General features: G+C 51.0%; 1 protein-coding gene across 1 annotated transcript; it reads right to left on the bottom strand.

Annotated features, from left to right (window-relative positions):
• On the bottom strand, nucleotides 1-19,235 carry URM1 (ubiquitin related modifier 1). Its single transcript, XM_082327810.1, has 5 exons — nucleotides 19,166-19,235; nucleotides 16,292-16,362; nucleotides 4,012-4,093; nucleotides 2,944-2,992; nucleotides 1-2,220 (listed from the first exon to the last, which is right to left on the bottom strand). The coding sequence occupies exons 1-5, from the start codon at nucleotides 19,198-19,200 to the stop codon at nucleotides 2,152-2,154; spliced, it is 306 nt and encodes a 101-aa protein (XP_082183936.1). The 5' UTR covers nucleotides 19,201-19,235; the 3' UTR covers nucleotides 1-2,151.
• Nucleotides 19,236-25,199: the final 5,964 nt, after the last annotated feature.

Here is a 25,199-nt window from a genome sequence, read left to right as displayed (position 1 = left end):
TCTAGTTTTTTTTTTTTTAGCAATGATTGGCAGTTTTTACTACAGCAGGAGCTAAGCCATCTGGGTCTACCTGCGCTAGCGAGGGGAATAACACCTCCCCGGGAAGGAACTCGTCCTATCGTGAGCAAACAGCTGGGGGGGATGAGCACAGACAAGCCCAGCCTAAGGCAAAAATGCAGTGTAGAGGCAGGGCAGGCAGCAGCGCTGAAGACGAACCTGCCTTTTCCCACTTGGGTTTAAGTCCGTTTCAAGCTGCACGCCACACAGGTTCGTTGTTTTTCAGCCAGCTCCTACCGTCACCTGGAATCCCCCTCCGCTCCCCCGGCCCGGCAGAGCTTACGGCCGCGAACGCAGGACAGAGAAGAGCCCTCGGCCCAACCGTGTCATTTACAAACGGCAAAAGCTGGACTAGAGTCGCTGCGGCTGGATTTGGAAAAGGCTGAATATCGGTTCGTTACCAGCAGCGGGCTTGAAGTTAGGGTTTCTCAGATGCAGCAGCACCGTAGTCCGTGGGTGCTTTTAGTTACGCAGGTTGCGGTGGGGTAAAGGCGAGAGAGGAGTCACCGGAGAAGTCAGACGGGGGAATTACTCTTTGGCACTCCCTCCGCGTCAGACAGAGCAACTCCTCTGTCAGGCGCAGGTCGGGAAAGGCTCCTTGTACGGAGCGCTCCGGTGCCAGGCCAGGCTGCCCGAGCCGGGGCTGCTGCACTGCGCTGCTCACCGCCTCCCAGCTCCTCCTCGGCAGCTCCCGGAGATCGAGGACGGGGCGAGCAGTACGTGGTGCAGATCAGCTCCGAGACGTGCACCAACTGAGCTTACGGCACCGGCGAGCCCTCCGCCCCGGGAGAGCCGCTGCTCGGGCAGGAGTGCTGCCGCCGGGTCCACCGCGGGCTGCTGGAGCCGTGCCGAAACGCAGGTGAGCAGGGCAGGGGGGAGCGCAGGAAGGACAATCCTGGTCGGACACCCCTAGCAGCTCGCGCAGCACGTTTCAGGCCTGTTGGCACCATCGCTCTCCTCTCTGACCCCTTCCCTGTGCTCGCGCCGTGGCCTCCCGGCTCGCAGGCCGGCCAGTCCATTTGTCCGAGGAAACTTCTGGAAACCGAACAGCATCCGTGCCCTTGCAGAGCCGCGCACACCCACTTCCGCTGCGCTCGCGGGACTTCCTCAGGGTGTGCAGTAAGAAGCCTCCCCCTCCCACTGATGGAAAGGGTTAAAAACCACTGACTTTCTTTCCCGGGTCTCTGCGCTTTAACCTTCAGCTCCAGCCCCAGCCCTTCCCTGGCCAGGCTGCAGCAAGGCAGCTCCCCACCGCTCCCCTCCTGCACAGAAGGCGAGGGAGGCTGATCAATTCTGTCCATCCTGGTGACAGAAAGATAATTTGCTGCCCTTATCACTCTGTGCTGTCTCAGGCCGGGCACGGGTTTGTTTCCCCTCCAACCAAATGGTTATAAATTGACATTGTTCGTGGGCTAGTGCTTCACCCTGCCTCAGCTCAGGTATGAGAGAGGCATAAGGCATCAGAAAAACAAAACTAAAAAAGCCTATTTCTCTCCTACTTCCCACAAATAAATATCATGACAAGTGGAAAGCCACTGCAGAGGGCTCTTAAGCTGTAACGTCTGCCACCTCAGAGAAAAACTAGTAAAGTCACCCTTTGTTTCCTTGCGCTTCATGTCTCGCCCTTCCTGTGGCTCGTGCACAGACTGTACCAACACCAAGTATTGTGTTAAAAGAATCCCAGTTCCCAGCACCAAGGCAGAGGCACCCCAGCCTTGCCCCGAAGCAGGCACAGCTCCCCCAGAACGCCCCACTGCCTGCGAAGACAAACCGTCCTACTCGAGGTTCAGCACCCCTCTTCCTCCTGTCACAGAAAAACACAGTCGCACACTCTGCGGGTGCTCTCTGCTCGTTAGGGTACCTGGAAGCGCAGTCAGGAGAGGTGAAATGAGGACCAAAAGATGGATGCTGTTGTGGTGGACAGCAGGCCGCGTGCTGGCGGGGCTTTATTGGGATGTCTAGTAACAAGTGAACGCAGTGGGAAGATGCAGAGACCGGGCACAGGCAGTTCAAGAGAGGTCTGGGTGGGTTTAGGTTTTTGTTTGGTTTTTTTGCCCAGGGATTGGATTTACATCCTCTTGTTTTTCCAGGAGTTCACCCGCCATGCAATGTCGAGATGAAAAGCACATTATCCTGGTCCTGGAGTTTATAATCCAGCTCACCCTGCAGGCCAAGAAAAAAAATGAAAAACGGTTTAAATGTCATTTCCGAATACTAGCTGCAAAGAGAAAACAGCTCATAAAAAGATGGTGAGGGTTAGGGAGAGCAGAAAGGGACAGACTGATGTTTTCATCCTAACAGAAGCAAAGGTGAGAGATCAGACAAGGAGCTGACGTTTGTTATCCCAAACCGCTTTCTGGACCAGGGTTTTCACAGAACAGGTGGTTGCCTGAGGCAGGAAAATAGTTAGGGGCTGTTCCTTGTCTGAGCACAACAGTGGGCTGAAAAGGGAGAATATTTACCAGTTGCCTGTTTGGGCAGAAATCTCCCCAGGGCTGCCCTCGCCTGCTACGGCACCACCTTACTCGAGCGAAGGGGGTCTGCTCGGGGCCGTGAAGCTGCCCGGTACCCACTAAGATGTTACCCCACGCGTGGAGGAGACCTGCGAGCGGCCAGAGGTGCGAAGCCCGTTGCCAGAGGCCAGGGAATACGGGTGGCCCCTTCAGACATTGGCTGGCTGATGAAACTCAGCAGGTTAGAGAAAGGCTCCAGGCTTCTGAACAGCCACCATATAACACAGGGAGAGAGATCCCAGCCTGCCCCTTCCCCTCGAGTAGGAGATGCTTTGCTTGGGGCAAGAATCAGAAATAGCTTCTCTGAGAGCAACCACAGAACAGACAGAGCAATATTTTCAACAAAAAAAAGTCAAACTGAAGGAGTACAGACCATTAGTTCCCAGTCTGCGTCGTTGATGAGCACCAAAATTCCTGGCCTCCTGCAGAACAGAGAGAAATAATTAGGATACGGGGCTGCTAAAAAGCTTCACAAATAGTTAAGAACAAGGGATGTTGCAGCACAGATCACAAGCTGACTGCCTAGAAAGCCAAAGAGAAAAAGGAATCCTAGCATGGAGGTGGAAGCAGGTACAGTCCGTGCCCTTTCTAGATCAAATAAAGGGGAGGCAGGAGCAATCCCAGAGCTCATTTGAATCAAAATGCACCATTCCTGAGGATGCTCCGAGATGACTACATTTCCGTAAGATGTAGAAAAGCCAGGTAATTAAAACCCACGCACTAGGGTCGAGCGCAGAGAGTTCGATGTGAAGGTAGGGAAAGCTATTCCGGTGCCCCTACCAAAGGCAGTAAACACCCGGGATCCACTCTGAGCCCCTGATTACAGGCAAAGGGATTCCCCCTCTTTGATCTTCAGTGTCCTGCAATTGTCTCTCCTGTTACCAGGGGACCTGGCACACGCTTCAGCTCACAAAGATCCGTGACGAATGTTAAACACCCCCAGCGCCACCCCGCAGTCAGGGATGGCTTGCACAGCTCACTCTGCTCCATTTCTCTTGGCTTTTTTTTTCTTTTTTTTTCCCCCCCCTCCACGAGGTTGGCCCCATTTTGACAATAAAAATACATTTCCCAGAAGAAATATTTGTTGGCATTTCTCCGAGTGGCTGCTTCAGTCCCAGTGATGTCAGCAGGGAACGGACAGACCTGCTAAGACTCCGGGAATTGAGGATACATGCGCTACGCTGCTCCAGGTGACAACCGAGAGAAAGTATACGCGGCCCTGCTTCACATTTAAGGTTTAAAGATTTGGGGTGAGGGCTGCAAAAGACGCTCTCCGTGGAAGAGCGAGAGATGTAGCGTAGGACACCTCCCATTATCACTTTAGCAAATCCCGTATTTTCATGGTCATTAACTTGCATCTTGCAACCAACAGGAAAAACGTATCCCAAATCACGGGGATCAACAGAGAAACACACGGAGGATTCATACCAGCTGTACTTACACAGATTCCCCTTGCATAAATAATTCTGGTCGTTCTTTCAACAGATTCTGTTTGATCCACTTTAGCAGGTTTCTGATATCCCCTGAAAGGAGAAAAGACAGCAGTTTACAAACTAGCTGACGGCTCCTAGCTGATGCCAGAACAAAGTGATTGTTTATCCACAAAAGAGTAGATGAGGATGGATGGGGATGGCGGCAAACCTCCCGTCAAAGGAGCCACCTAACAGGATTGTCCCTCCCCAGCAGCTAACGGGCGGTCCTGCCCCAAGGGAGCTCAGGGCTCTGCCCCAAACCCCGCGGTTTGGCAGAAGAGGTTTCCCGCAGAAAACGCATCCCACAAAGACTGAACGCAGTTCATGCAGAAGTGCCAATCCCGCAGGAGACTGCCGATGTTCAGATTTCTTTCACACGCCTCACGTCCTGCGCGTTCCGTTACCACCGAACAAATTGGTGTTTAACTCCGTGTGTTTAATTAGATTTAAAAAGTCCAAACAAGCAAGCCTGAGAACCTGAAAGGAGTAGACACTATGGGTACCCAAACCAGCACCAGCTCTCGGAGACACGAGTTCTGGGGCACAAACGTGTGCATAACCACGTGTTAAACACGCACGCAGGCACCGGCCACAGCAGTTGTGTTTTGGACACCTGCAATATCGCCCAGCATCACACCTGCTGTCGTGGCGTGTTCCCCACGCCGTGCCTGCTCCCTCCCTCTACACTTTGTGCTTATAGCTTCTTTATTAAAGCTCAGCCTTTATCTTTCCATTTCAGTAGGTGACAGGAAGGATTTGTCTTCATGTAAAAGGAGGAGGAGACACTGCTGGCGGGTTTTTATAGTATCAATTTTACTTTGTGAGGCAAAAACAATTTCTTTAGTGATAGCATCAGTTAATTTCCTATTGGAGAGGTGAGAAGCGACAGAGGGGGGGAATAATCCGTTACAGGGTTTAGAGAAGCTGACAAATTGCAATGTGGAGTTCTCCTGCATTTGCCTCTGTATTTCACCGTTCCACAAACCACTTCATCATTCTGAATCCACAATCAGTTATTCTCCCGGGGCTCCTTTAAACAGCCCTTTGAAAGCCCCGAAAGAGTTTTGTTTGTTTTCGAAGCGCGAGGAAGCTTTTCGAAGGCACAAATCCACCAGTGAGGGCTGGAGCCCTGCTCGCAGGACGAGCTGGGACAGCGGGATGGGTTTCCACATCTCCCCCACGTGTGGTAACCTTGCCGTAGTCACGGGGAACCTTTCTGCACGCACCTCTCCGAGCTAAAATCAAACTGCGTACGATTCCCCGTGTGTTTGCTTCATGACCAGCAAAAATAAACGCACTTGTAGCGGCTCGACTCAGTCCCTGCCTTACCCCAGGATTTTACGGGATCGTGGATGCTACCCAGAGCAGAGCTGGGATACTTCTGAATAACGTGACCCCCATCACTTCTGTCACACCAAGGATGAACAGCCCTGGCGTAGGCAGGTGCACATCAACTAGGCGATGGGGACATGTCCATCTGCAGCAGATGGGGGCCTCTTTTCCCAGGGAAAGGGGGAGGGGGATGCTCTCAGATTCCCTCTCTTCCCCGCCCCCCCCCCCCCCCCCCCCCCCGGTTTCCCAGGGCATCGGTGCCTCTGGATAACAGCCTGCCCCCCGGCACACCAGTCCCACCGCGGGGCTGCCCAGAGCACGACAGGTATTGCTGCCTCCGAGCACTGGATCGCTCTGATCAGGGCAAAAAGAGCTGCTTTGTGCCTTAAAACTGCGGGGTGAGTTGAATCACCTGCCTGGGGCTGACCCCCGACTCTCTTGTAACGATACCTAGTTAAGAGCACAAAATAGACCATTTTCTGCCGCTTTCTTAGGGACATGCACGGGGGATGGCAAGTGCTACTCAGAAGGTGTGTATATACCACGCTGGTCGGTCAGCCGCCAGGACAAGAGTTAACTATATTCGCCTTCCCCTGAAAAATGCTGCTGTAACGTAAAGCCCTCAGGATCTCACACCCAAATGACTCCTGCTCTCCATCACCAAGAAATGAAAGCCGGAGAGGAAGAAAGATGGAGAGGAGCCTTCAGGAGAAGGGGGGGGGGGGCACAAAGGGGACACCAGCCCCACCGCAGCAACACCCGCGAGCTGTTTCATATTTATGCACTTGCGGCAGGGCACACAACAATGAGCTGTGCCATATACCATTCTCCTTGCGTGGAATAAGCAGCCCTTTCCTCTGGGACCTTTCAGGAGAGATCATTTAAACAGAAACACGCTGCACCAGCTGGATAAAAGACAGCCACCTAGAAGCAGCCTGGACGAAGGGGCGAGAGGACTGATTTATTCGAGGCTGAGCTGGAAGACTCCCCTACCCCTACTCCTTCCATAATAAATGTTATTTTCAGCCCCACCTGAGCCTACATTCATTTACTCCTCCCCAGAAGTCACGTACACACATACTGAAGAATTTAGACAGCAGGAAAAAAGCTGATACCCCTGTGCATGCCTGGAGCTTCCCCGTTCCAAACGGCAACGAAAATTAAGACCCCTTCTCCGCAGCCAACCTTAAGACATACTACTTTCGGCTGCTTTCTCAGCATTGAATTTTTTCCCCCCACCTTCATGTCTCTACATTCTGTACACTGATATTACTAGAACAAATCAATTATAAAGGATGAAAAATGACCGGAGCCACACCAAAACCATCTCCCACAAGTAAGATATTGAAAAGGAACAAGATTACTTCCATTGCAAGTGGTCTGGGGAGAAGCCATGTTGCAGCTCAGTGCCTCGAACAGCAGTCTCGATCAACAGCTCAGGACTCTGTGTGTTATCATGATGGAAATAATAAGAGGTAAATTATAGCACAACCACTTCGCTCTTACAGTTGACATATGTGGCATTCCTAAGACGTTTTCTTTGTGACACTATGCTATGGGTTGAACAGGTTTCCAGCTCTCTGGGCTGAGGATTTGCTATGCAAACAGCAGGTCCTCTACAAATGACATATAAAGAGGGAAAAAAATCTCAACCTGGTCAGGCACCACATCCGCTGACAAGCTAAACCGTCACTACGACACAGCAATTTTACACTCGTGTTGGTTCTCAAGCTGGCCCCCATCACAGAACAGAGGCATCTGCTCTTTGCAGGAGCACAGTTGTACGCGCGCTGCCATTTGGCTGCAAAAGCAACCGTGTATTTTGGCCCAAGAGTGAGGTTCAGGTGAGAACCGACACGATGCAGCATTTCGCTCCCATGTCACCAACTCAAGTCCAGCTCACCCAAGTCATGATATATTTTTATCATTGCTGCCTGGTCTCAATGAAATCCTTTTGGTAGCCTACTCCGTTTCCCTCACAGCAAACAAATATCCACACCAAAAAATCCACTCTAATTATCGTTAACTGTCCTCGCCATTGGCAGCATCGGCAGGGAAGCCAGAGAGAACCGGCCAAGGAAGCTGAAATATTCTCAAACTGCAAAGGAGGGACTGAAGCACATGGTAGGAAATCCCTGTCTCATTTGTATACAGAGACAGCTTCTGTTGCCTGTGCTAACAGTACATCAAACCCCTCCAAATTCTCGGGAAAAATAATCTAAAGTTAATTAAAAAAAAGAAAAACTGACAAACGTTTGAGAAAACTGCTTAGTTCAAGTGCACAGATGGGAGCTCAAATCCACAATACATGCATAAAACAAATCACCCAGCGAAACACACAGCTCAGGAAAACGAAGTGTGTGCTCGCAGTGACACAAAGTCATTGGCTTGTCACGCAAGCGGACAGGATGCAAAAACTGCAGCGAGCGTGCATACAAAAACCCAACAGCGTCGGCTCATTTTCAGCCCAGCTGCATCATAAACACTCCTGGTTGTGGCAGACAGAACTGCACAGTCTGCTCGGTCCTCGTGCGTATCCTCCAAGGCCTGATCTTCTGCATTACCCCAACTGTTCCTTGATGAAGAATCTGCTGAGCTTCCTCTGCAAGAGAAATGCATCTAGGACTCCATTTAACACTGCCCGGAACAAGAGCCCAGGTTCATTTGCACCCTCAAAACCGAGGCTGAAATCCATAGATCTTTCCCAGCTCAATAAAACCTCCTGGGCCTGACAGATTCATCAGTGATAACTCAGCAAAGGGGGCACTCGCTGTGTGCAGAGAGCAACCAGGTGCCTCGAATAAGAAATACCAAGCTGGGTGTTGCACTAGAAGGATCTTGCACCGAACTGATAAATGTGCAGAAATGCAGAAGGATTTTGCTCAGCCGTAATACCAGTTGACACGGACACGCAGCCCTCGGCTCCCAGGGAGCCACACAGGTCGCTGGCAGATACACGCACACACATGCAATGACCAGACGCCTTCGCGTCCCCTGCCTTAAAATCCACGTACAAACCTTCACAAAGCAGCCAGTGCCTCGAAGGGCACCCAGAGGGTGTAATTACACCCATATTCTTGCCTTGGCTGCAGAACTGGGAGCTTATTTCGGGGAAACAGGGGAACCCTGTAAAGGCCGAACCATGGAAAATTCCCTTCTGGTCCGTAATAAATAAGATATATGCAGCACTGGTCACTAAGGGGTCAGTGCTGCAAGAGCACTGCGCTTTCCCGGGCCGCCTTGCGGATACCTCCCTGTGGGGTACCATTTCTTTGACCCAGAATAAGATCATTTATCATACTGACCATGGCTGAGCTCCAATTTGCTGAGGTCACTAACTCTGGACGAGCGCCGCTCCACCCACATTCTCAGCCACCGGCCTGTAACCATGACAAAGCCCCTTCCCTGCCGCTCCTCTGCCATTATTCCCCCTGCCTGCATGGAAATGTATGGAAAGACAATTTGTATCTCTCTTTTCCCGCTTAAGGAGCTTGTTTTTAAAACAGACCAGCTCCCGATACCTGCCGCCCCTCCAGGTGAATGCCTTCTCTCTGCTTGTGAATCTGACGGCCCTCCAGGAATCTGCTCTCTGAAAGAGCTTGTTACAAAATCTGACCTAAGGGATCCTTCAGACTCCTCCAGCCTCCCATCTGATATGCAAATCATTCACTGAAGCAGACGATGGTGTGCCATAAACTGCAGAAGAAGACCTGGAATAGCTGATATAAATGGAGTCACAGGCAAATGGGTTCAGTACTATGCAGCGCGAGCAGCAAGGCAAAATTTTGCAGCAAGAGCAAAATCCATTTTCTCTGACAAGCACACAAGCCAATCCTGCCACGCACTGGAGTGGGCAGTGATTTAAGTACTAGGGAAAAAACTAGGGGGTAACCACAGCCAGACACAAGAGAATCCCAGTCGCTGGTCTCATCTGTTCCTGTCTGCTACAAATGAACGTCAAGGTCTTGGCTTCCGTAATTTTTAATTGCGTTATGACATCTTATTTCTCACTTCTCAGCTAGAAGAGCAATGCTCTTCTCCATTTCCTTGTGTCCCCACAATGGGAAGGGATCGCAGGGGTCTTTCATAGCCCTCCTGTTAGCAGCGAAGACTCAGATCCCAGCCATCACCCAGCAATTCTCAGCCCTGAGATTTTAATCACAACGCTCATGAACCGGAGAGGAGCTGCTTGGGATCTTCCACTCCCTGTTAGGAGAACGCAAGTTCAAGAGATCTCCAATCCCACTCACTACCCAGCAGCAAGCCTCCAGATCCATCAGCTCCTGTGACAAAAAAAAAAAAAGCAGCTCCGAGCTGATCCTCAGGGTAAACCTAATCCCTACTCATTTCCAAAGTCAGAGCATCTAATCCCGTAACACCCAACGCTATTGTCACTTCAGGCTCCCAAATAAATGCCAGTGCACCAAACTGTCTCTTTTAATTAGGATCACAGATCACTAGTGCTGGCCCAGGGTCTGGCCTCCCGTTCAAAATTGTCAAAGGAAGGAACCGAGACAGCCTGAAAGACTATCGCACCGGCAGTGAAGTCCCAGACTGGGAATCGAAGACATTAAAAATAACATCTTGTTAACAGGTCCTGTGATTTTATCCCTCTGCCAGTGCAGAATTTTTCTCAACAAAAGACTATCCCAAGCCTTGCTTGCTCTGATTTTAAGATGCTTGAGCAATGTATACCTGCTACCAAACCCCAAGGAGACTGTGCCATGGTCTAATAGTTTTGCAGTCAGGAATCTTCTGCTAATGCACCAAACTCCCATTTCTTCAGCCCTCTCCATCAATCTATGCTAGATGATATTGCGTCACCCTGGCTATAATCTGTCCTTCCCAGTGATAAAGGAGATATCCCACCTCATCACTTTTCCATCCATTTATCCTGCTTAACCTTGAATGTTGCTGGTTAATTTTTTTAAGCTGCTCAGGAAGACAATTCAGAGAATGCATTACTAACCGCGGGCGTAAAGCTTAGCTGAAACCCATCAAACTGAAATTTCCCCTCTCTCCTATTTTCCCCGGCTTCTGGGTTTTGTGTGCGTGCACGCACACCGAGGGTTAAAAAGGAAAACCTTATCACTATTACAAGAGACCACCCAGAGCTGATGTGAGACCCCAGACCACAGAGGAAGGTGGCTGCTCCTGCCAGCCTGCAGAGGGATTCCCCGGCAGCCTGGCACTGCCCTGCACGCAGAGGGAATCCCCTGGGCTGGGCTCTCCCTGGCACTGCCAGCTGGATCAGAAAGCGCCTTCAAGTCAACTCCTTGCCCCGCTCCCAGCCTGGCTGGTGGTGGCTGGTGTCCCCTCTGGCTGCTGGATGAGTCAGTGTCTCAGCTCGGCTCAGGAACTGCCATGATTTTATTCCTCTAAATACAGAAACCGTGCAGAGTCCAGTCCTCGCCTGTCGCTTTGCTATTATTAGACTTTCATATACGGCAAGCACCATTAAACCGATTCCTGTCCATCCAACCCAGCCACCCCCACAGATACTCCAAGCCCCTCAGTCTTACTTGAAAGGGGAAAAGAAAGGGCCAGTGAGATGATCAGGGTGGAGGAGAGGGGGGGTAAGATTTACAAGTGAATGGAGGTAAGAATGGAGCAGTTTGTGGGATAAAGGGGCTGCAGAGGGAGCTTTACAGATGTGCAGAGGGACGGCGGCTCATTGTTTAATTAAGCAGAAAGTGGCTCTTTTGAAAAGCAATTTTGCACAGGAGCTCTGAGCTCAGCAAACAACTCCTGCGAGTGAGGGCAGGAGGAGAAAGGAACAGCTGGCCCGGAGCCGTGTGAACCGCATGCTAAGCGGTTTAAAGGGCCCGGATCCTCCTCCCCAGCCCTGCTCCTCTGCCACCCTCTGAACAGTGCTGTCAGCACGGCAAATCCCACCGAGAGAAAAGAGAGAGTAGCGAGGGGGGGCTGGCACAGAAAGGTTATCCTGCTAGGTGTCGGCACTGCAATACAGCGGCTGGGAAGGAGGGTGGAACAGCCAGGCTTTGTTATCCCAGGGATTTGGTCACACACAAGAGCTGGTTTCTCGGTGCCTGGGAAGCTCCTTCCACAATGTGTTGGGATGAGCTGATCCGGTAACGTGGCTCTGTGGCCTCCCGGGAGAGGGCTGGGACTGCTCCTGCGAGGGCGCGCGTTCGTTTCCCCGTTCCCTCCGAAGGACTCGTTTCCTTGCGCAGAAGCGATGCGTGGCCTCGCCGGGACGGCGACCCGAAGCTGTGCACGCAACCGCCGCGCTGAGTCCTGCACCAGGGCTGCCAACGCGGCAGCGACCGCTCGATCGCGGCAGCCCCGCAGCATCACGCCGGGCTCCCGGTGCTGCAAATCCATCTGCTCACGCCGATTGCTGGAAGGAGCAGCCAGGATCCAGGGCTGAGCTAGTCCAGGCTGAGGTCCCACCCTGGGTAACCCACTGAGTCCCCTTTCCTTGCCAGCAAATACATAATCACCCACCTAAGAGAGATGCACGAGCACGGGAATAACCCCAAAGTCCTTTGAGACCTGCGAGTACCATACTCTGTGGTTAAAAAGATTTGACTGCACGCAATTCCATAGAGCTATGAGGGGGGTTTATCATTCTTCTAATAAGTCTCTGCATTACCAAATATATTTTTACTCCTTCTTTGGAGCAAGTTTTAAAATGTTAGGAATAATAAACAGAGCCATAAAAGCATTCCAGAATGTTAATAACTATGACATGCTATCTAGCAATAGCACTGGGCATTTACAGACAACCAATGCCAACTGCCGCTCTTGATTTTACACGTTGTTTTGGCATAGCACCCCAATCAACTCTGAACACGTGCCGTGCTGTATTTTTTTAAGCCACTCTGCCTGTCACACAGGTCTGATCTCTTGAGATCCCCAGGCTCTTCTCCGAGAAGATGAACGCTCCCAACTCCCCAGCAGTCCTCCATGCTGTGCAGAACGAGGCCCCTGGAAAGCAAAGCTCCCAAGGAGCAGACCATGCTCTTCTCTACGGGGATTTAACATAAAGAGCACTTGGCAGATTATTTTCATTTTTCCCTCTAAAAAAAAATCTGATTTGCAACAGGCTTCTTCCCTGGGGTTTTGGTAAAGAGAAACCATAAACAATTACCAAAACACACTGATTAAAAATTTATCCTTCCAGACTTGTAAGCGCCAAAACACACAGTGAATTCCTGATTACCCCAGAAGGTCCAAGCGACCACTGCTGAAACTGGTCACTGCTGCTCCAAAAACACAAGTCCCATCACCGAAATCACAGAAGCTGGAATTGGAAGGCCTGGACCTGCAGCTGAGCAGCCTGCAGCACAACTGCCAGAGACTTTACAAACAGCCCCAACCTCCAGATACAACATCCAGCAGCGAGCACAGCAGAGGGGTTTTGTAAACACTCTCCACCAGCATGACGCTGCTGAGCTAAACCTGAAATGACTACAAGGGTTAAACCATGCCAGAGACTTCCTACCCTTCCAACAGCCTCCATGCAATTCGCATGGCCATAGACAAATCCACCACTGTGAGTCCCAGCGAGATGGAGGAAGGAGCTCCGGCATCACTTGCAGAGCAGTCATACAATGATCTATTTGATTACTGAAGCACTTGGTTAAATTACTGTGGCTTGTTTCAGGAGGAGGCTGCCAAATACATTTTCAGTTTTTAATTTAGGGTTTCTCTCTTTTATGCTCCATTGTCTCTAATAGCCTCTTAGATGCTTGAAAATAAAGTTGATTTCCCTGCCAATTTAATCCTCTCTCCATGTAACAAATATCGTTATTCCCCCAGCTGCTTTCTCCCACACACACAGTTTTTATGCAGAAGAAGCCAACAGGGCATTAATGCCTTTAGATCCTCTAACAGCATTACCAATGAGATCATCAAAATGGCCAGTAATTTGGGACAAGATTCTTGTTTAACTTGAGGTCTTCTTTCCGCAACAGCTCTAAAAGATTACACAGCCCTGCACAAAGTGTGGCTTATGTAAATCCGCCTCCCTATACAGATATATCACACCTTTTTAAGTTCCTACTTGGCAGCAACTTCAACACGCAGGCTAAGACAGCTCCGCTTCGGAAATAAAGAACTGCTATTTTACTGACGTTAGGATACAAAAAGCCCCTTGGATAATAAAAATAGGTCCCGCCACACGGCTGTACCCCTCGCGGATTGCTCTTGTCCCATTTGCAGCTTCCTTCCTCCCGCCTTTCCTAATCCCTCCAGGAGCCCATCTCCAGGCGTCAGAAAAGGACAGAGAAACAAACCTTCTTGAAAAAGTTAACTGGATCTGGAACCCACCTACTTTCCACCTAGTGCCTGTTACCAGGAAAAAGGCAATGACCACATCATAATCTGTTCAAACAACATTATTATCATTCAGAGACCACCACCGTTGTCCACTATGGAGCACAGCTTGTTTTATTCCCAGAAATATTTGTAGGTATTTCTTCATATAATTTTCCACCTCCCCTCACCTCTAGGTTATATATAAAAATGCCTAAACAATTAAAATATAGCTGGACCCAATGTCCCAGAGAGAAGCAGCTGCTCTGCAAAAAGGAGGACAAAGACAAAAATAACCTAGAAAGAAAGGAAGAGTGGGTAGGAGAGGCCAAAATTGCCAAAAATAAGCTTGCCGGCTAATGAAATCAGTTAAAATGGGGTTAGAAGTGTAGCTCTTCAAGCAGCGTTCATACTACAGATCTTTCCTCAGAGTATTAAGTGATGGACATACAGGGTAAGGTAAGCAACAGGATGCACTGAGTAGAACTGAGCTGCTTTATTTCTCTTATCATTGTAATTCTGTCTGCACAAGGGCAGCAGGGAAGATACTACACATATATCTTTATTTACCCAGAGATAGGTGAATTACACTTTCTTAACGTGAACGGGGAAAATACAAGGCATTAGGAATAATATAAAATCACAAGAGTTTACCAAATTTCTTATTCGCGTGTTTCTGATCTGTTTCTACCGATTCCTCACTTTTACAACATAGTTCTCATCCAGAAATATTACGAGGGGTGTCTCCAGCGATCCCTTACTGTCAGACATTAACCGCACCTCTGCCTACCCCACCCCTGTGCTGGATGTAAATGTGACTATAGCAGAAGCTTCACAATTCAGTGTTTGCTCCTCAGGCGCTGCAATCCACAACCTGCCCCAAAACTGAAACCTCCCCGTCACTCGATGCACATGAAAACAGCAGGCTGCAAACCAGGGGAGCACACTGTCCGTTCTGCCACTCTTGGTACAGGGGTAGCAGCATCCGAAAAACAAGGCAGCGTGAAAAGCTGGGAGCAATAACGTGTTAGATGAATCTGGAATGAATCACCGGAGATCATGAGTTTGAACCCTGAGACTGAGCCAGATCTTCAGGGAAAGATTTATCCTTTAGGATAAATCCAGCTCCTAATGAAGTCTATAGGTCTTCCCAGCAACTTCAAGTGGGAATGGATTAGGCCACATACAACTGCACCGCTGACAACCATCGGGCTAGAAGAATCATTCTTGGATATTAATCCCCCGCTTCCCCCGGCAGAAATAGACATCTCATGTAATAACGCCGCCTTCTTGAGCATCCGATCACGGTCTGAACACCACCAACGTGCTGGATATCAGTGGGTATTTTAAATTTACAGAACACTGAAGAAAATGATGCTCTAGCCCCCAAGTTTATAAACCAAGTAAATGAGTGCTTTGGCATTTCTTTACTATCTTCCGTTTAAGGATCTTAAGTGCTTTAACAGTGCTGGAATTTAATGCGGAACTCTCTTGTGAGACATGAAAGTATCGCTACTACTTCACTAGCAACAGGGGAAAGTTAAGCAACACGACTAAACTCACAAAGCAAATCAGCATCAGGTCATGTTTCCGGATCCCTAGGCCCTGTCCTTAACCACAAGATAACACACTATTCCAGTGCTGCTACTATATTTGAATTACACGTACTTATGTCCAGGCATCAAAAGCGCTTCTACCAATCTCTAATTACTTCCAGGCACGGCAAGAAGATTTCAGGCCTCAACAGTCACAGCACATAGATTATGGTATTAGCCATTCATGAGATATTAGTGGTTAACATTCCCTGATGCTTTGTATTATTGCGGTTTATAATCCCACTCTCAAACAGCATAAAGCATTGCTATCTAGCTGGAAGAATTCAAAACATACCTGCGGCAAAATTACGTTGCAACTGAAGTATGCACACGCATAAGGAGAAACAAGAGAGTTAGTACAGCACTCCTCAGTATTGATATTCCAAATCACAAACCAGAGATTATGGCTGTTTATCACTGGGACACTCACGTCTTTAGCTTAACAGCATCCTTTTTTTTATTGTAGGGAAGGCTACAGGCAGGATGTCCAGTGTCACATTTGAGCATTAGTTTTGCCATTTTCAACTGCATAGTTAATATAAAACGATTACATATATATACTTGAAAGTCAAACAAGTAGTTAAAATACATTAATGTTACCTTGCTATACACACCCCCCCATATCTATACACTACGTATGTATGCACACATACATATATGCCTCTTGGAAACCTCAGCACAGGCAAGGAAAATCAAGGGAGAGAGGAGGTTATTGGTGGTTTCAAGTATCAAGCAAGACAAACATAGATTTGATGGAAACACTCAGAGGCAGTTGTCTATCCAGGAGGAGGGAGGCAAAAGTCTTAAGGAAGGACTCGATTCACAAGGGCTTACAGCACAGGAAAGATGCTCAGATTATTTCTGCTTGGTATTTACTTTGAGGACTACCCACCGTCTGCCAAGCTATCTGATCCACGGCATGTCTGCAAGTGCTTTTAAAAGACATTGATTCTTGTTGCCAACTAATGAAACTGCTGTACAAACCAGCTTTGTTTCATTTGTTGTCATTCTTTGAAGTTATCCAACAGGTTCTGATACTCACAAGGCTCTGGTTGACAGGGCAAAGTCACCTGATGCTTTTTGACACCATCGAACAAGAGTTCTGCACCACCTCTGAAATAAAAACAATGAACCACTGAGATTTTGCTTTATTGTCAAAAGGAAGACAGTACAAAAGAGGCGATTTACATAGATGCCACAACAGAGAAAACAAATGACACAGACTATATTTAGCACAGGATTCTCTTTGTCTTGTTTTCCTCTCGCAAACCACAAGTTCGTGGGGGAAGTTGCCATCTCCCATCGCCAACGCATACAGGAGGCTCCGTCGCGGGCCAGAACCCCACGGTGCCAGGCATCGGCCCAACCGAACAGGAAGATGGCTCCCGTCCCAACGCGCTTACAAACCGCCGCGCAGCGCCTAGCCTAACGCCTTCCCTCTCCCTTTAGCTATCGGCACTGCTTCAAGTCAAACAACATTACAGCCACCACGCTACATCCAACATCGCTCGTCCCTAACACCTTTTAGCCAGAAGTCTCAAGGCATTTCACAGAACGTTAAAAATCGTAGCATCCTTCTGGAATAAATATTCCCCCCGTTTCCACTTGTAAACAGAGAGAGGAAATGACTCACACGAGGTCACACAGCAAGCCAGCTGCAGAGCCAGCAGTCCTTGAGTCCTGGCAACCCTGTCTTGATCTACTTACTACAAAACGTTCCCTCTCGGGAGGGACTTGACTGGGAGAAGCAAGCAGAGCAAGCGACGACGATGACAAGTTAAAGTAAAAATGAACAAATAAATAAATACACAATCTTCCTCCACTGAACAACCTGATTAACATCCCTCTTCTGATATTCAGAACGCGCTGGGGGACTAGCCTCAGATAACTAAGTGATGGCTTCTGCAAGCACAAGAGATCAAGTGTGAGCAAAACAGGCAGAGGCTGGCAAGTACAGGAGCTGTCCTCACACCTGAAAAAAAATGGGACTGAAATTGGGTCCAGGTACCTAGGCTCTTAGGAAAAACAATTCATTTTTGTAATGGCAACTTACAAGCCTCAGCAAGCTCCTCACCCACATTCCTTTTCTGGAAAATGAACAATTGTGAAAATCTTGAGCTTTGCAAACATAACTCAGTTTTCCTGATGTTGTGAGGCCACAGGCCAAGCTCAGTCTTAGAAGATTATAAAACTTTATCATGTGAGCAGGGAGATGGATAATAAACATGAACACTACTTCAAGATACGGGACACACAGGCAGATAGCGTGAGCTCTTGACTCTAGACTGAACAGGATGGCCAAAGTTTTAACAATTAGGAAACTCTTAAAATCCTCAACTCACTTGATACTCAACTGAAGCAGAAAAACGACCAACCCGTTTTCAAAGGGCACATAATTGTGGCAAAATGTTCTTCCAATTTAAATGTAGATTACTTTAGACAAATTTTCTTATGAAGTTACTTTCTGGAAACTTATTGGTGCCTCGCATCCCTTGGAAACCAACACAATAAAGAGAAGTATTTAAAATAAATAATCCTCGCCTAAATATCAACAAAGATACATCCAGACGTTACTAAGTTCCTTTAAATTCAATATCTAAAAATGCCACACTAGGTTTTCTTGGCTCTGCAATGGAAGAGCACAACAGAACCCTTGTTATGCCCTCGGCAGCATTACTTATATGCAGCAACTCTCCTAAAGAGCACTCTGTTGGTGTTCTTCCACCAGCTCACAAAAAATAGTTATCTGAAAATTGAAGCAGCGATTATTAACACGAGCCGAGATTCATGCGAGAGAACAAGTCACAGCAATTATATGAAAAACATTTTTTTATGTAATGAAAACAAGGTCACGCTTTGTTACAGCGGGAAATGTAGATTGCAAGATAAGGTCCTTCTGTAATGCGCTAGCTGTGGGGAACTCAGCTGTGATTTGTACATAGAGAGCTCATTTATGCATTTCCAAGGGAAGCAAAAATGCATCTCACTCTTCTGGGAAAATTAGGAGAGTTGCTGCAGCTGGAAGTGGGAAAGACTGAGGAAAGGATTCTTAAGGAGGAGGGTATTTGAAGGGTTATGGCATTTCTGTGTTCGTGAAAGGGTGGGAAAAAGCAAATAAATAGTACCCTTTTAGCTTCTGCTAAAAGGAGGCTTTAACAAAATAACACAAGTATTTCCACAAATATGCACAGACTTCCACTGCAAACACTTTAACATCCCAGCACCAGAGCGTTACCAATGCTGATACTACAGCAGCGAAGACCTGAAAACCTAAATGCTACAAAGCGAAAGAATTTTACACTGAAGTGAACTAACTGAAACACAAAGCAAAGTGATTGTGGATATACACACACATAAAAACACACATATATGTATATATATACACGTACAGAGAAAAAAAGCCGAAAAACGAGTGGAAGGTTTTTATAAATAATTTTAATAATTAAAAAAAAAAAAACGGTTAAAAGGGGAGAAAGGAAAGGACTTGTACAAGACGCTCAGACAGACGTAGGCGAGGCCAGGCCGCCGCCTCGGCGCGGCGGGGCCGGGCAGGGCAGGGCAGGGCGGCCCGGCCCCAGCCCCGCGCTGCCTGGGCAGCACCGAGGGGGCCAGGCCCGCACCGCAGCGCTGCGGGAAGCCGCCCCGGCGCGGCCCGGCCCCCCCCGGCGCTGCCTGACGCCCCGGCCGGGTTCCCCGGGGGCGGCTGCACCCGCCACCCCAGGCCGCAGCCCCGAAGCCCCGCGGCAGCGGCGGCCGCCGGGCCCAGACCAGCTCCTAGCGGCCCCCCAGGCCGAGCGCTCCGCCTCAGGGCCGCGGCCGCCTCACCGAAGGGCCCGGCCCGGCCCTACCCTCCGCCCGGGTCCCCGGCCCCACGCTGCGGCCCCCAGGCCCCGCCGCCGCCGCCGCCCGCGCTCACCCGAACTCCACCTGCAGCGACACGGGCGCCGCCATCTTGGCGGCGGCGGGCGGGAGGGGAAGGCGCGCGCGGGCCGCGCCGGAAGTGCCGCGCCGGCTTCCGGCCGCGCCGCGTTGCCCGGCAACGGCGGGAAGGAGCGGCGGCCCCGGCGGGCCCCGCTCCGCTCCCCGGGCCCGGCCGCGGTCGGTGCCGGCGGGCTGCGGGCCGAGCGCCGCCGGGGGGGCCGGCCTGGCCTCGGGAGAGCCCTAGCGGAGCCTCCGCAGCGCCGGGGCCCAACGGCCGGGCGCACGCTCTCCTCCCGGCTGCTGGAAGGAGGCCCGTTCCCTCAGAGGTGTGGGCCAGGCTCTTGCCCCAGGCCCTTACCCCAGGCCGTGTTGTTTTAAAATACCTATTTCTGCCTTAAGTTCGCATCTTGCTATACACAGAGCCCCTTTTCACATTGTGAGAATGGTTCGGCTGCACAAGGTCAAAGAGCTGCAGCAGGCGTTTCCCAGCGGCGAGGCCAACCTGCCGCCTCGCAGTTCTGTGACTTTGTAGTGGGGAAGCAGAAAGAGCCAGGCCGGGTGAGCCCGGCGACCTGTCCCCGCCATGGAAGATGTGCTCGTGCGCGTCGGGGAAGGCGGCAGTTCAGCATCTCCTTCTGCTCGGGGCAGCCTCTCCCAGCGAGCGTGGCCCTGCGGCACCCGGCACCTTCCAGCACGGCGTTAAACAACGCGGCTCGCATCTGTCGCCTGTTTGTTTTCTTCTCCCGTCCCCAGAGGGAGAAGCGCGTACACAGGCGGGATGCGGCCATGGCGGTGACAGCTGGGCTGTGCAACGGCGCAGGCTTTTCTCCCCCACAACATGGAGCTGCGCTGGGCAGCGCCGGTGGAAAAACTGCAGCCCCTTAACCCTCCCTCCTCTCAGCGGAGGGTTTGGATTTAAAAAATACGTGTACGCGTGCACACACGCACATAGAAATGTAATATATATGCATATACGTGGCGCATTATGTGTAAGGGGCATAAATTTACGCAGACAGATTGCTCTTCGTTTATGCTAACGGGGGTCAGAGTATGCCTAACCCCGAGAGCAGAAGGTGGTGGTGTTTGTAATGGCCTTTTGTTCTCGGAGGAGATCATTCTCCGGGCTGGGCCCCAGGAAAGGCCGGTCCCCGGCGCAGATGAACGCTGCCGGGGTTACGTGATGGCAGAGACGTGAAGCTGTTGACCGTGGTCTTCATCCAAAAATTCCAGCTGGATTTCAAATATCTCTAAATCCTGAGGCTTTTGAGTATCTCAGTGATACGGCCCAGGATGTTGAACCGGTTGTATGGGAAACCGGCTGAGGAAAGCAGCCTTAGACAAAAATCTTGCTTCTATGCACTTCAGAAATGACTGAAGCACTCGGTACGCAGAGGATCAGGTAATCTGGACTCCAGACCAGTGTTTGCAGTTATGGTTTTATATGAGCTATTCTTCTTGCTTCCAGAAATCATTTATGAGGCCAAATAATAGGAGAACTGGCTCCTAAAAGAATCTTGATTCCCGAGTTACAGAAATACAACAAAATATTACAGCTTTAGTGTTAATACTTCCCCGGAAAAGTAAAAAGAAATTAAGAAGAAAGAGAACAGTAATCATAAATACCAATTTGGCTCATTCAAGCATTCAAAGCTGGTTACTGTTCACAATTGCCCTGGAAATACAGTCAGCGAGCACGTGAGATACGGGGGACGTTTTTATGGACGTGGTGTGCTTGGGAAGAGGAGCGAGTCCCGTCTTCGTGCTGGGTGCTGAAATCAGAGCATCACAAATTCTCCGGCATATGCTCGGGGACAGGGAAAGCCAGCACGTAATCTCCTCGAGAAAGTGTAATGCTGACATCGTTATTTCTGAAGCACCGTAAACATCGATGGTGTTTCATAAACAGGTCCATAAAGCAAAACTAGATAAACCCAGGCTGCTGCCTTGAACGTGTACCCCCGGTTCCGTTCGCTGCAACACGCCGTCTTCTCGGTCAAACCCAGGGATGTGACACTGCGCTTCGCTTAAGCTAAACCTCCTTTTTTTAGACCCAGTTTTCCATGCCGGATCCCTCACTTGGTCCCAAGCGTGGAAGGGCGCTGGGCAGGACCAGGCAGCCCCAGTGCCCACCCCGGTTACGCGGGGCAGGAGGCAGCCGACCAGGGTGCTCCGGCTGCGCCCGCCGGTCCCCTCCCGCAAAGTCAACCGCGCCAAACAAAAGAACAGGTTGGAAATTGAGCCTGGGTTTAATTTCTTTTGTCTCAGTCCCGGCTTTTTTTTTTTTCCCCCTGCCGTTTGCATGCTTTTTCTCTCCCTTTGAGGCAGAAGGGCCATGCCTCTGCCCCTCCGCCAAGGGCTTATTCTGGAGGAAACGGTTTAGGTCGCCATCACGTTTTACAAGGAAATGTAGTTTATAAATACGGTGGGGCCTGGCGCTACGAAGAAACATTTTATCAGAGAGCCCCGAACTGACGATTCAATTATTTTTCAATAAAACATCAGGGGAATGCGCAAACAGCTGCTCGCATCCTTCCACGCAGCAAGTCAAACTTCAAGGGGAACAATAGCTGGCGAAAGGGGAGCCATCGCGGAGGCGGTGACAATGGGTTTCCTTACTCGGGGCTTTGTTTGATTTTCCCCGTCTCAGTTTTGAACTCCCTCCGCCGGAGAAAGGCGAGGGGGTAGGACGGGGAGAGGGGGAAGCAGGCAGAGGGGAAGGAGGGTCAGTGGGAGTTAAAGCCTTTTGCAGCCTTTCTCTCCCATTCATGTGGTAATTGGGTGTCAAGCAGAGATCAGTAAGATGGAGCCCGGCCTCTGTGCCCGGGTTAAACTGCAGCAGAAAGAAAGCGGGAGCTGAACCGATGGAGGCCTGAATGTCATTAGGGCGGGAGGAAGCGGCTCTCCCCCAGGAGCCCTTCTGCCGGGGTGCTGGGCTGGGGGGGCCGCTTCCCATTCAGGGCATCCCTGAAAGCGGCCAGACAAAGCGGGAGGGCGTCGGAACAATGCCGCACCCCCGGCTCTACCTTCAATAGGGAGCTCTAAACAGGCGTTTAACCTTCAGAATAGCTGAAAGTGATACTCAAAGCTGAGGAGGTGCTGTTAGCCTCTTCCTGCGGCCCAGCCGGAGGCCACTTGGATGGCCGGGGGCGAGGAGGGAGGCTCTCGCCCGCCCTGGCTTCCTCGGCCCCCTCGGCGCGGTGCAGGGCCCCGTGCGGGTCGTGGGAGGCATCGCCCCCCAGGGCAGGATCGGACCCCGACTCCTGCCGGGGCTGGCGAGATGCTGGCGGCCCCGGGGAGGGCCGCTCAGCACCCTCGGGGAGGGGGCCGGAGGAAGGCAGGGCCCTACCGAGGAGGGGGATGTGGTATAGTAGGGGTCGCATCCCACTTCCCAAGCCTGGGGTTATTTGGCGAGGGATCTGGGGAGATCTGGGCAGCGACCCCTGTCCCGAGCAGGGGCACGTCCCGGCCTCAGACAGAGTCGCCACCGGCTGCGATTCCCGGGGTTGCCAGCCTGTACTGCCTGACCCCAGCTGCCCAAAGCTCTCCCACAGCCTGGCCTGGCATCATTTGTGCCTACAGGTGGGATTTTTAATTAACCAGGAGAAAAGCCCAGGTTATTTTGGAAGGTGGGATTTGCCACTGAAACTGGCCAGGCTCAAAAAGAGCAGAGCTGGACCAGTCCCCGGCTCCCCGAGCCTCACCCTGCTGCGCAGCCCGGCCATCCCGTGCTGTTCAGGAGCTAAGCATCAAACAGCCCTAAAGACATTCGCTTCCCTAGTGAAGCCATTCTGCTTTAAGGAGGAAAGCTGCCGTCCCTTCCCCGCCGCACGCAGGATGACGAGACGCAGGCGCTCCCCGCAGACCATCATTTTGATGGAATCCCCTGCAACGCAGCCCCTTCAAACTGGAGGGGGAGAAGCCGTCCCTGGCCCCGCGCCTGCTTACACTGGAACCACTCAGGGGAATCGCGTATTTCCATTTCTAAAGAGCGCACCAAAGGATAGGCCCGTCTTTAGTCCACAATATTTCCCTGTCGCCGCTTAAAGGCAAAGCTAGCTCGCCAGCGTGCGGAGGAGCGGGTGGCTGTCATTGTCTGGGAAAACTCCAGCACGCCAAGAGTGGCAGGAGGAGGCTGGAGAGATGCGGCGTTAAAGATTGTCACAGACTTTCTCAGCAGCAGAAATTCATTTCGCCCAGAAAGGTCCTGAGCAGCTTGCAAAGCCCCTGCCTGCATTTAGGCTAGAATACGCTCCAGTTTTGCCCACCAAGCGTGGCCTGGCTGAGCTGGACCTAGAGCTGGAAAGAGATGCTGATCAGAGGGAAAGCTGCAGCGTTATTTTTCTTAATATTATTGCCACTGTCCAGGATGCAGGGTCTGGGAGGAGCAGTCATCTCCATGGTGAAAAGTACATTTGGTTTGTAAAGCTCTTTGGCTTTGCTTAAATTAATAGGCTAATAATAACCCAGGAAAGGATTGTAATGTTTTCTTAACCTCATGGAAACAGCTTTTAAAGTATTTTAATTAAAAAAGAATAATACCTCATACTTTATATATAGTGCTTTTATCTATATACAGCTGTTGAGCCAGACTTTAGCTTATTGATCAAAGGAGAGAGATAAGTCTCACAAGGTGTCTCTAATCATAGAAAGAGGATTCAATTAGCTTCTTCCTTAAAATTGCACAAATAAAAAGAAATTTTAAAAAAGTCAGACTGTGATTAAGCACTGGCTGCTTCTTTCCAAACACCTCTCTGCTGGAAGCGCTTTGTCCCAGCACTGATCCCGGCTCAGTACCGCACTTGCACTTGTATTCCTGGGCTGAGAGCTTCGGGGACGCTTGCACCTAGGCTTCATTTTTCCAGAGGAGCTGGGACTTTAAAAAGGCGCCAGGATTTCAACCCAAAGCTGACAGCCAGCAGAAAAACTCTAACTGGTGTGGCTGGGTTTTGCAGGGAGTCTCGAAGCATTGCCAAGCGCGACACAGCCCTCCTCAGTAAGGACAAACACAGCGCAGACGGGGAATTGTCCCCAGCCACCAGACCTCCAGCAAGGACCAGAGCCGCTACTTCTAATCCTCGCAGCGCCGCAGTGCCGTCGGGGTGGCTCCTCGCAGCTACGAACACACCTTCACGGGGCTCCCCTCTCCCTGGGAAACCCGGCACGGAGGCGTGCGTACGTGGTACGTCCACGCCCCAGCCCTCCGGCACAGCACCGCGCTCCGTCGGTACCGCTGAGCTCTGTGGGACCCCTCTGTCGAAGGCCTGCGTATCAGAGCCCCCCTCTGCGGTTTGCTGAGCTGGTTCCCAGTCACTCAGCACCCCCAATCTCCCCAGAACGGGAGCTCTCACCTTGGGGAGGGGGGCCCATCCTGCTTCTCTCGCCTGCACCCTGCAACTACGACCTTCCTCCCCCTCGCAGCCGGCCACGAACGCAGGGCTGGGGGTGAGCTCCGTGCTATGCTCCAGCCAGGTCCCAGCTCCTCGGTTGTGTCAGCACCAGCAAGGGCTAAATCCTGCTCCTTGCACGGACTCAGCTGTGCCTGTAATCCCCATCCATCTCCGAAACCCAGCAATACCAGCCGGTCTCCGCTTGGATGGGCTTACTTGCAAATAAATAACAGCCATACTTCCATGAGCTTCCAAAGCTATTGGCATCTGTGTTTAACAGGCAGTGCCCTGAATGCAGAATTTGCATGGCTTTTTTAACCTAACCTGCTCTCAGACAGACGGAAACACAGTGCTGAGTCTTTCCCCGTGGCCCCTCTTCCTTTGGAGCAGTGGTGTGTGCCGGGCAGCACGGCCATCTCCTCCAGGAAGGGAGAGCGGCGCTCCTGTATCGCTTCAAACCCTCCATCTCCAGACAACGACCGCCAGGGCTGACTTCGGGGAGGCCAAGCTTTCACCCATTCCCTTGAGCAGAGGGCTGGGTGAGGCCGGGGTCGCTGCCCACCACGCGCCTGGCACAACGGGGTGACCTCGGTGCTGCCAAAGTCTCCGCCAGGCACAGGCTCCGGTCAGGAGCCTGAGCGG

The sequence above is a fragment of the Platalea leucorodia genome, assembly GCF_965183815.1.
Source record: "Platalea leucorodia genome assembly, chromosome: 15".
Classification (NCBI taxonomy): domain Eukaryota; kingdom Metazoa; phylum Chordata; class Aves; order Pelecaniformes; family Threskiornithidae; genus Platalea; species Platalea leucorodia.
This window is presented reverse-complemented; position numbering and strand designations above follow the sequence as displayed.

Excerpts from the sequence above, each read along its gene's own strand:
- URM1 (XM_082327810.1), bottom strand. The coding sequence starts at position 19,200 with ATGGCGGCGCCCGTGTCGCTGCAGGTGGAGTTCGG. Across the intron at positions 4,094-16,291 it reads GCCCTGTCAACCAGAGCCTT|GGGATATCAGAAACCTGCTA; the intron begins GTGAGTATCAGA and ends TTCTCCTTTCAG. Across the intron at positions 2,221-2,943 it reads ACGCAGACTGGGAACTAATG|GGTGAGCTGGATTATAAACT; the intron begins GTCTGTACTCCT and ends CTTGGCCTGCAG.